General features: G+C 42.8%; 1 protein-coding gene across 2 annotated transcripts in view; it reads right to left on the minus strand.

The window, feature by feature from the left end:
• The window catches only part of LOC117816551 (cytoplasmic phosphatidylinositol transfer protein 1-like), a 121,183-nt gene that overhangs the window by 29,058 nt on the left and 79,767 nt on the right, over window positions 1-12,358 (minus strand). For both annotated transcript variants that reach the window (XM_034688872.1, XM_034688873.1), the window contains exon 2: window positions 5,190-5,338. In XM_034688872.1, the coding sequence (XP_034544763.1) occupies window positions 5,190-5,338 (149 nt within the window). The remainder of the gene's footprint in view (window positions 1-5,189; window positions 5,339-12,358) is intronic.

Below are 12,358 nucleotides of genomic sequence, written 5' to 3' on the forward strand. Positions count from 1 at the left end.
CCTGACCTCCGTCACTAAGACCAGGCACCGCACTTCGAGGGACAGAGCCTTTTTCCATTGCTCCAGCAAGATTGGGCATCTCTCTGGAGCTCTCTTCTCCAAACATCTTTAACTCTGCCTCTCTTCACTCGTTTCAAAATCAACTGAAAACCAAAGAAGCTGCAACATGTGACTTCAACGTCCTCCCTCTCTCCCTCTCTCTCTCCCTCTCTCTCTGTGATCCGTCTTTCTGAATATTATACCTTTATTTGTTTGAATGCTATGTCAAGCATCTTTGAGTATTTAGAAAAGTGCTTTTAATACCTATCAATTGCTATTTATTATACCTATTGCTTTATTTTTTAACAACAGCCACTTTAAAGGGTATGCACAAGATCTCGTGGTAGGCAGAGTCACGGCAGTCACATCCAACGAGCATCAGAGAGCTTGCAGCATTAAAAGCACCGAGCAGAGGCGTCAGTGTACAGCATGATGACTTCCATAAAGATCTGAGGGGAGTAGCTTACTACAGAGCAAGATTAAAGGGGCGATATGGGTCTGTTGATTTTCAGGTCAGAGTGTTAAGAACCTGTTCAACCCAAGCAGCAACCTCCGGTCTAAAAATATGAAGCCAATGCGGAAGTGCTAAAAACTGCAGTTCACCGAGTGTCCACTAGAGGCTGGCTCCAGAAGTACCAGAAACCACACACACACTAATTCAAAGAAGACGATCTTTACAGCAGAAATAAACATGTTTACAGCCTGGTTCAAAAGGCGAGTGTAGTCTGGATAGCTCATTTCTCGATCAGCTCACACTGTTCGGGGGGTGAATTATTTTTTAACGCAGCAATTTTGAAGATATTGAGATTACGAGTCTTCCAATGAGAGGCACAGCTGATTTGATTGACAGGCTCAAAGCCCGCCTCTTTACGTCACACTCGCTCCACAGAAGTCAGGTTGAGTTCAACATTTCCAACATGGCGGCCGCCGCCGATTGGCTTCAAAACAGCGCTTCAGAAACAGATGGGTGACGTCACAGATACTACGTCAAATATGCTGAGAAGTGCTGTCCTAATAATGTTCTCTGCTAAAATAACTTTTACTAATAATATTCAACTTAAACATAAAGAAAGTTGCATGTAATCCATGAATGGGAGTCTCTCTGTTTCCTCTCTCTCCTCCTCTCCTCTGTAGAACAGAGCCGTGCTGACTCAGCATAATTAGTTCCCAAGCATAACGAATGCTGACACAGGTATTTGTGCTCCAGCAAATGGCCTACAGCATCTCTCCCCCTCTCTACACACACTCTCTCTCTCTCCTGTTTTCCATCCTGCTGTTATGTTCTGTTCTTCTTCATTATCTTTAAATATCTGCATCGTAGTTTAATCTGATTGATTATTGATTAATGCACGGAAAGGTCTCAAACACATCTGCGTCATAAACTCATGCACTGTATCCGTGTCCTCCCAGGGTACAGAGACACATCAGAGCAGGCTGATAAACAACAGTGATGGATACACCTGCTGCAGTACCTTGTAGTAGGTAGCTGTGTGTGTGTGTGTGCGCGTGCGTGCGTGCGTGCGTGCGTGCGTGCATGCGAGCCTTATCAAAAGGCTGCCCATAATCTCAGCCAGCTGATTTGCAGATAGAAGGACATTAAAATGTTCCCCGGGTTCTTTGAGGACTGGAGAAAGTCAGGGCTTGGAATTAAATTTTTTCCCGGAGTAAGAGAGTTCAGGACAGGATGGGTCAGCGAGTTCAAACTGTGATTCTGAGCTCACTGCTGCACGACTCTGTGACGTCTCTTATCTTCAATGAAGCACTGACAAAGAGGAAATTTAAATCCTGATAGTTGACTCGTCTAAGGATAAGAGAAAACGAAAAAATGAAGCACGATTTACCTCACGAATCCAAACACAGGATCAGAGAGTCTGCAGGTTAACAATGCTAACAGGTTTGCAGATTGTGCCTTACAACAGCGGAGCTAGCACCACCAGCCTTCAGTCCTCCCTGCAGGTTAACATTTACATGCCTGTGCTGGTTACACATTGCTCCTGTCAGCTGACATGCAACTTTATCTCCATCTTCTAGATCAAAGTCCTGCCAAATCGTGCCACATTATGAGACGATGTCCGACACCTGTGCTCGTTTACATCCAGGTTGTAGACTTTTTTGTAGCATTAAGCTAGCATCCATTAACCAGAGCTGTAAAGCTAGTTTTTTCAAGACAGTCCAGCTGCAGACCTCCACTCTGAGATCCCCTCCACCGTCAGAAGGAAGTGACGTCAGGATTAAGAGAGTGGAGGTCTGCAGCTGGACCCTTCTTGGTTTTTCTGCGTTTTGATTACCTTTGTCAACCTGATTCCTCAATCGTGTTACATTGAAAAAACAAAGTATTAAAAAAAAGTATAAATGTACGTCATCAATAACTAGGGATGAGTATCTTTCACATTTGAACCGATATGGTACCGATACCCGGTACCTGGGAATCAGTACTGGTACTTAACGGTACCAATTTTCGGTACTTTTGTGTGTCTATGTGGTAATAAATGTTAATTTTTTTAATCATAAAATCTCAAAAATTTTAAATTTAACATATTTATTTCATTTAACATGAAATGAACAGAAACAGGATTATATAGGTGATTAGATATATTAGCGGACACGTGCTCGTGGCGTCTAATCGCTCTTTCGGGAGTTTATCAATGAACACATGTGAACGCCTGAACGCCTGCGGACGGGAAAAAGTCAGTTCTCTGTCTCTTTATAATAACAGGACACACAACTTACTTGTTGGACATTCACGCACACAGTAAAGGCTGATTTATACTTCTGCGTTGAATCAACGGCGTACCCTACGCCGGGGGTCTGCGTAGCTCTCGTACCTACGCCGAGGCCTACGCACGTAGCTGACGTGCACCTCCTCCAAAATGTAACTCCCCGTAGAGCCAACGCGGACCACAAGCCCTGTGATTGGTCCGCTCGGCGGCTTTGTCTTTCCCGCATTTACAACACTTCCCGGATCCCGGACATCGGCCGTGTATTTCATCTCCTCCTCTCTATTCTTCATGTAATCATGTCTGTATGATAAACAGCAACATGTATCAGCTGTAGATTAACAGAACACGCTCTGAATCTCTGTGGAAAAGTAAACAGAGATCGTAGCGGGGCCGGAAGCAGGCGACCGGCTATCAGAGAGACCACACTGCCCTGAAGTGTTTCAGCGGAGAATTGCTGCGCGACACGGACACATCAACGCACAAGTATGTGGGGCTCATGTCCGCGTCAGCCCCTGCTGCGTAAGGGAGACGCAGAAGTATAAATCAGCCTTAACGGTTATAAACAGGGCAGGTAGTCGGAGCGAGAGAGTCCGTCTCAACTTAATCCTCCTGCAGTTCTGCCTCACTGTGAGTGCGCGCACCCGTCAGCTGCAGGCTCCGTTTGGCGCGCTCTCGTACAGATGCAGAGAGCAGAGGGCAGAGACGTCCACCCGGTCAGTCTCAAACTTTATTACAGGGCGAAACTATGGAAAATCGCCTCCTCTTCCACTCCCTCACAGTCACAAGGATGCGTTCAGGTACTGAAACATGGTACCGTTTGATTTGACGTGAGTTGGTACTCAGTAGTACCGACAGAATTCAGTCGGTACCTATAAAAGTACTGAATTCGGTACCCATCCCTATCAATAACACAACATAAATTGGTGGGCACCTCCGTTTGGTGTAATGATCTCGAGCGTTTTCATTTCCTCCAGAGACACGATTGTTTGATTTACGCCCCAGTCCTCTCACAACCTCTGTGGTTACATTCATTGTTGTTTTAACCGTAAAAGGGGGATAGAGGTAGGATAACTTCAAGGTTTAAAGATTCACAGCAATATCATTCACTTCATGTTATATACACACATGAAGGTAACATTTGTTCATGTAAGTCAGCTTCATGGTAACTATTTTACGGTTATTTAGTTAGAGTTATTTTTGATATGATGCTGATTAAAGTGACTCCAACAGTCCAAAGCTAATTGTCTCATGCTACGATATCTAAACGTACAAGACGTTATTCTACGTTAGGCAGGCATATTAATCATGTGACTTCCGTCCGACGATAGAGGAGGAGGAGCTGGAGGAGGAGGAGCCTATCAGACGGCTGATACTGCAAAGGAGGATTTACGCCACTTCCGTCCTACGATGGAGGAGAGCTTCTGGTTCACGTTGGAGGAACCGTTAAGCCGGCTGAGAGTGGAGGTCTGCAGCTGGACCCCTCTCAGTTTTTTTCTATGCAGCTTTATTATATCCAAAGATAATGCAAAGACTCTAAAGATCACAAAAACTAAAATGCATAACTTCACTGATGCCACTCATGAAACTTGTTTGTTGCATTTGTACGAGATGCATCTTAAAAAAACGGCGTTACTTTGAGCAGTGAAGGTGTACCGGCCTTCAAGAGAGCCGTGATGTTTTATTAATCTGCATATGGATGTACTTAATTTGGGCTTTGTTTTATCAATCAATCAGACTTTATTTATAAAGTGCTTTTCATACAATGACATTGTAACACAAAGTGCTGTACAAGAAAAACAACTTCAAATAGAATAAATTAAGAAAAAGATCCCAGCCCCAGCCCCGACCCCAAACCCACCCCACAATCCTAAGGTTAACAACACAATCTGCAACAATAGTAATAAAATCAATAAAAAACATAAAATAAATAAATAAATAAAAAATCTAAATAATTTGCTGAACGAACTGAGGAAACGCTCTCATGTTATCTTAATGAGGAAACACTGGAGGTAAAATAAGATGTTAAAACTCAAAACAGGAAATTCAAATCACCAAAGTAAAATACATTTCTAAGATAATAAAAGACTAAAATATTAAACCATTAAAAGAAAACAAGATAAATAAATAAGTAAATAAATAAATAAAGTAGAATAAAAGTGACTAAACTTGAAATAGATAATAAATAAATAAATGAATAGATAAAACTGTTAAGAATAAAAATAAAACTTAGTTAAAAGCAAGACTAAAAAGGTAGGTCTTGAGTTTGCCTTTAAAAATATTAATGCTCTGGGCTGCCCTCAGTTTTATAGCGATTCTAGCTGTAAGTAATCCCTGCTCCATGTATTTGCTGCTCCAAACACTGATATTATTTTAGTTGTGCACCCCTAATTATTATCCCACATGCTTATATCCATCATCATGTCCACTGACCTGTTGAGGTAGACTCGTTTCTCCGTGAACTGTCCTTGTCCATGCGCTGGGTCTTCATATGGCTCGTTCTGGACAACCTCGACCCCCTCCCCTCTGTCGCTCTGCTCGTGGCTGTGTTTACTGATCATGTACAGCTGGCCAATCCGGTACTGGAGGAGGAATCAGACACAGAAACACATTAGGTCATAGGGTAACAGGATGAAAACATGCTGCAGTGATGGTATTCTCAATCCAGAGCTTCTGTCAGTGACACTAAACCCACAACAGAGAAGAAGTCATACACAAATAAATGATTTATATCAAAGAGAGGAAACTTGAGGAGTTTTAATGAGAACAAGAACTCACAGAAACTCAAATCAAAGACAGAAAAATGAGACAACTGGAAACCTTCGACGACAGATTGTGATTAAGGCGGAGAGATGTAGAAAATGAAGCCTAAGCAGATGGAAAGATGGTCTGATGATGAACAATGATGCTTATGATCCTATTAGAACATAAAAGCCTGAGAACAAATGAAGATGCACTTCTTTCCCTGCACAAACGAGCACTCATCCTCACATGTGTTTGAGAGAGAAACAGTGTGTGACAGTGAGACGCTGCTAATGCAGCAGAGTCAAACCATCCTCATTCCCTCGGTCCTCACACTTCCCCTCGTCCTGACCTTTACCTGCCGCGGCTGCTGCTGCTGGCTGAGCTGTGAAATGCAGTCAGAGGAAACGTGCGCGGTGCTCTCCTAAAAATAGCTCCCAGGAGTGGGATTACAAATGTGTGTGAGCATGGAGTTAGCCAGAGGAGAAACACTTCTCCTACAGGTGCCTGCTAAGAATAAGTGAAAGCATTATGTAAAGACCTGCATGTTATTATCTGAGCCGCCCGCTGGAGGAATGCAGAATGAAGAGGCTGTGAGGAATACTATCCTAACGGGGATTTGTGCAGTGAGGGCATCTGTGGCTTCTAGAGGGCGAGTCTGAGCACATGCATGATGATGTTTGTGTGGTGATGATTTAAAAGAAGAAATAACAGGATAATAGAGGGTATAAACAGAGGTAGAATGTTTGGTCTTACACAGCACATGAGCATGAGCCAATGGTTATCTGTATCTTTAACTTTATGTACTATTTTGACATAACCCATTGGTTTCGAGATGGCAGGCAAACAACAATGCTCACCTGTCAGTCAAATAAGCCACGCCTCTAATTATGCAAATGTATATGTAACACTTACCCTTTAAATAATCAAAATGAATGCATTAAAAAACACTAGTTTGTGTTAGTATTGTTGTACAGCCTGCCGATTTAGCATGCTAACCGAAGCTAACATTTTAGCGCCTTTTTTTACCAATATGATGCTAACCGAAGCTAACATTTTAGCGACATTGTTTACCAATATGATGCTAACGGAAGCTAATGGTTTTACCTCACCTTGCGGTCTATGGTGTTAACAAGAAGAAGCTAATTGTGCCGGAACTCTTTGATGGGGATTGATTTGACATGACGTGTCATCAGTTTGTCTCTGGGGTTGATCATGTTGGTGAATGTTTACAACTATTGTCAAGGGGTTTGGACCAATCAGAATCAAACATCTTACACAACTGGAAGATCAGTGAGAAAACCAGGAAATAAGCAGCTTTATCATGAGCTTGAAATTAGATCCAAACCCAACGATGACCCAAGCTACTTGGTGGTGTGTTTAAGACTAGAACAATTGACAAGACCTCACCTACGGTATATTCGTTCTCACCTACATTGCAGAAGGTATGAATCAAATCATGATTTTTGTTTTATCAACAAGTCAAAGTCCAGTATTTTTGTCTTGATAGTCAAGGAGAAAAATCCAGCCCTGCATGGTAACCTCTGAGGGAAATATCTTGCTTTTTGGCTTCTAAAAGTTCATGCAGCTAATAGTTTACTTTTTATCTTTGCTAATTAACATCAAACAGAGAGCAAAACCATTAATATTGCAAGTTAGCCCAAAGGTTAGGTTTAGGGATCAAGTCCAGTGACAAATACTGTAGGAAAGGTTTGGGGATAAAGTCAACTGACAAATACTGTAGGGTAGGTTTAGGGATCAAGTCCACTGACAAATAATGAAGGTTAGGTTTAGGGATCAAGTCCACTGACAAAAACTGATGGTTAGGTTTAAGGATCGACTCCACTGACAAATACTGTAGGTTAGGTTTAAGGATCGAGTCCATTGACAAATACTGTAGGATAGGTTTAGGGATCAAGTCCACTGACAAATACTGTAGGTTAGGTTTAGGGATCAAGTCCACTGACAAATACTGTAGGTTAGGTTTAGGGATCAAGTCCACTGACAAAAACTGATGGTTAGGTTTAAGGATCGAGTCCACTGACAAATACTGTAGGTTAGGTTTAGGGATCAAGTCCACTGACAAATACTGTAGGTTAGGTTTAGGGATCAAGTCCACTGACAAAAACTGATGGTTAGGTTTAAGGATCGAGTCCACTGACATATACTGTAGGTTAGGTTTAGGGATCAAGTCTGGTGACCAATACTGCAGGTTAGGTTTAGGGATCAAGTCCACTGACAAATACTGCAGGTTAGGTTTAGGGATCAAGTCCACTGACAAATAATATAGGTTAGGTTTGGGGATCAAGTCCACTGACAAATACTGCAGGTTAGGTTTAGGGATCAAGTCCACTGACAAATAATGTAGGTTAGGTTTGGGGATCAAGTCCACTGACAAATACTGTAGGTTAGGTTTAGGTATCAAGTCCACTGACAAATACTGTGGGTTAGGTTTAGGGATCAAGTCCACTGACAAATACTGTGGGTTAGGTTTGGGGATCAAGTCCACTGACAAATACTGTAGGTTAGGTTAAGGTATCAAGTCCACTGACAAATAATGTAGGTTAGGTTTAGGGATCAAGTCCACTGACAAATACTGTAGGTTAGGTTTAGGTATCAAGTCCACTGACAAATACTGTAGGTTAGGTTTAGTGATCAAGTCCAGTGACCAATACTGTAGGTTAGGTTTAGGGATCAAGTCCACTGACAAATACTGTAGGTTAGGTTTAGGGATCAAGTCCACTGACAAATACTGTGGGTTAGGTTTAGGGATCAAGTCCACTGACAAATGCTGTAGGTTAGGTTTAAGGATCGAGTCCACTGACAAATACTGTAGGTTAGGTTTAAGGATCGAGTCCACTGACAAATACTGTAGGTTAGGTTTGGGGATCAAGTCCACTGACAAATACTGTGGGTTAGGTTTGGGGATCAAGTCCACTGACAAATACTGTAGGTTAGGTTTAGGGATCAGGGATTATTCGCTCTACAACAGAAACCAGCTTTCATTGAGGAGCATTTTCCAAGTTTGAAAACCCCTTGGACAAGATTCATAGAGAGGTCAAGGCTCTTTTATTTCTATTACGCAAATCTTGAAGAATCAACTAGTCACTTGAAAGTTCAGCAGAAGTTCAGGAAGTGCAGCAGAAGTTCAAGAAGTGCAGCGTAGTGCTAGCCTGTCATGTTGAAGGATTGTGAAATGCATCGACTGACAGGACGTTAAAACAGCTGCAGAACACTTGAAAGACTTTTAGAGAGCCTGAAAATGACCCGAAGTGACCAGTACTCAGTGAGGGAATCTGTCCTGCAGCTACTTCTGCAGCCAATGAATGAACGACAAACTTCTCAGTCTAACTTCACACAAGTTTGCATCATTAGTATTTTATAAATATTAAACCTGTTAATGTTTCAGTGATCAAACTCAGGCTCCTGACAGCAGCTGGTCTAATTCTGGATCACTTAAGAGCCGTCACAATGAATTAATTAGGAGGAATGTCAAACAGATAAGCAGTGAGAATAAACGGGCTTTCAGCTCTGCAGAAACGAACCAAACCTGGTGGAGCTGCACGAGAGAATCTTACGCAATTCAGTGTTTAAAGCAGAAAAAGCCCTCGGCCCATTGGTGTTAATTTATTCATGAATACGTGAGCTAAAGTTAGCACATTACCTCTCTTATCCCTTGCAGAGTATTTGGTAACAGCCAGAACAAATTGCATAACACGTTCTGTTTGCATCACCTTCCCTTTGGTTCGCTCTCTGCAGCCACAGCAGCTCGGTGGATAAACGGACGCTGCTTTCTCAGAAGTCTGAAAAAGCTAAAGGCAGCACTTCTAAAAATAGACCTGTGGGCCGGAGTGAGTGCTCGCCCGTCAGGTTAAGAGCGCCTGTAAATAATGCAAATACTCTGCGTCCTTCGTCTTCATGCCACATACCAGATGAGGATGGGTGGGCGGTGTGAAGGGAAAGAAACTGAGGACATGTTGAGAAGGAAATTAATGTTTAAGTCTTTGACTCTGTGAAGCACTTTGACTGGAAGCCAGCTATAAATACTTTTATAATTATTATTATTAGAAAGATGAAGGAGAAGGAGGGAGTTCTGTGCTGCTCAGGGAGGGCGAGGAAACGATAAAAAGGTCCAAACAGAGAGAGTGAGATCTCAGTGTGACATCAGCCCACTTTCATGCTCATTCAGAGAAGAGACGTCCTTTACCGTTCTCTTGCAGCAGACATCAACTTCTAAAAATACCAGCGTATGCATACATCATCTCCTCTATCTGAAACGTGTGAGGACACTGACGAGTGTGCTCGACCTTCAACAAACCGCTTTACAACGACAAATAAAAGCTTGTACTAACTGGTGGAACAGCTCTGTTATTTTCCTCTTTGGACCAACACAGGCAGTCACTGGAGTAGCGCACGCCACAGCGCTGAAGTACTTTTCTGCCTTTTGTCTGGAGTCTTCTTCACGGTGCGATCGATTGTTGAGCTGCACAGCGCAGAGAGGCCGGCGCTCACTCCGTCTTTATTCGATTTGTCTGATGACAAGTCGCTCCTGTTTGTTGTTTCTCATTAATCAATGGCAATAAACCGGAGTGCGTTGTCATCATCACCGCCCGTCAGAGGGTTCTGGTTGAGGTAATTGGAATCAAAGTCCACGCTGTGAAATCACGTTCGACTGCTGGGTCCTGCTGCTGTGTCTTCACTGAGTCAGAAAAACGTTTCAATAATGACGGCGATTCATCTGAAAATGTGAAAGGATGCGTTCAATACGTCTTTTCTTCGAGGTATCACACTTCACAAACACAACACCGAGGACTTAAAAGGCTGCTCTCTTCACTCTTCACAACAAACCTCATTAATGTTTCTAAAAAGCCTCTTTGGGAAGTCTTAATACTTGTGAAGAACACATAAAATCTGGGTCAGGTTTGATTTTGTGCTTTTTTTCTGGCTTCCATTTCACACTTGCCTGACTGTAACAGAAGCTCGTATCTGCTGTATCACGCTCCATTTCTGCTGAGGCGGCATTTCTCTCTTAGAAATGTTACGCAAGAGAAAAACTTTAGAGCTGCAGAGTCCAAATGTTTGATATGAGTGAATAAAAACATCAAAAGTTCAGCAGCAGTTTGAGTTATCTTTAAGAGAATGGAGATTACTGTGAAGGAAGAAGGGAGGGAAGAGGAAGATGGCAGCATGCATGGACACGTCACCCCCTGCATTGATCATCTAGCATCTTTACAAGGCGATGCTAGACTCATCTTCCTCACCGTGTCCATCATGGTTTGCAGCAAAGCGGTCACTTGCATCTTCTGAGGAATACACCGTAGCATGATAAAATACCTCTATCAGCTTCTTCTACAGGCACATCAGTCTCACTGGAAAGTCGCAACTTAAAGATAGGTATAAGAAATAAGTCTTCGTCTTCATACCACAGCAGCATGAAGCTGAAATGTAAAAGAACTTAGAGAACACGGTGGTCCATGACTCGGAGGAAGAGAAGTAAAGCGATGATCCAGAGTTACTGATTACACTGGACGTGGTGGCATTGAAGTTACACTGCCTGGATGCAAGACCTGGATCGTGACCTGCAGGAAGACCTCGAGGAAGCAGTTGCAGAGATGGAATCAACCACAACTGGGAGACATTGAAAGCCCAATGATGGCGGCCACCATATTGGGAATGAAGACTCTTTGGTCGGACCAGAAACCGGCAAAGAGGTGCAGCTGAGGCGGGTTGTTAGCCTCCTGGAATACAGCAGCTAAACACCCACCTGTCAATCAAATCAGCCACGCCCATAGTTATATAAATGTATGCATATCTCTTAAAGGTGACATATTACGCTCTTTTTCATCAATATATATTGGTCTAAGAGGTCCCCAAAACATGTCTTTAAAGTTAATTGCTCATAAAAACACTTTGAAATCAGATTTTGGTCTGCCTGTAAACCCCTTTTTCAGCCCTGCTCAGAACAGGCTGTTTTTGGTGTCTGTGCCTTTAAATGAGAATGAGCTCTCTGACCACGCCCCCTCAGGAAGTGGATGTGGCTTCGGCTCTCCAGCACGTTGATCTATTGTTTACATGTTGGCTGAACATACACGGCTGCTCACAGACCCGCGTTACTTCAACCCTCTGAATTTGATCCAGAATCTGATCCTGACGGAGAGGCACCTGCAGCAGGACCTTTCTGAACCATTGGCCACAGATTTAGTGTTTCTTGTTGTTTTATTTATCAGTATGTCGACGTGTAACTTGGTACACAGCTACGACATGTAGCTATGTGGCTATGCTAACTAGCGCTAGCACTTTTCCATGAAAAATAAAAATCATCCACTAGATCTTCAAATCTGCAGACGTGGGGAGTAAAACCGACCTTTGTGCTAATTAAGATAGCCTACAACTAGCATGCCTCCCTCCTAAGCTCCTTGTTAGCACACGTGTGTGCAGGGAATGAAAAACGGAGGAGGGATTCAGTATTATTTTATACAGTCTATGGGCTGAACAAGCTCCGAGCTCTGACTCCGTTACAGACAGGATATTGTTGTTACGTAACAAAAACACGGAAGTCTGAAACGGCTCGTTTCACACACATTTACAGAAAGGTGGAGAAATCAGAACAGGGGCAGAATGGATTCTTTTCATTTTCGGGGGTTTGTAGACATGCCAGGGACACATATTTCAGGTCGAGAACCATTAAAAAGTCCATTTTGCATGATATGTCACCTTTAATTCTGATTTTAAAAACGTGCATTTGAATATTGGTGTTAACAGGACTTCAAGGGCTTTTGGAGTCTGCCTCGAGTGGACACTCAGGGAACAGCAGTTTTGAAAATTCAGCATTGACTTCTTTCCTCAATACTAGAGGCTAG

This window comes from Notolabrus celidotus, chromosome 7 (genome assembly GCF_009762535.1).
Source record: "Notolabrus celidotus isolate fNotCel1 chromosome 7, fNotCel1.pri, whole genome shotgun sequence".
NCBI lineage: Eukaryota > Metazoa > Chordata > Actinopteri > Labriformes > Labridae > Notolabrus > Notolabrus celidotus.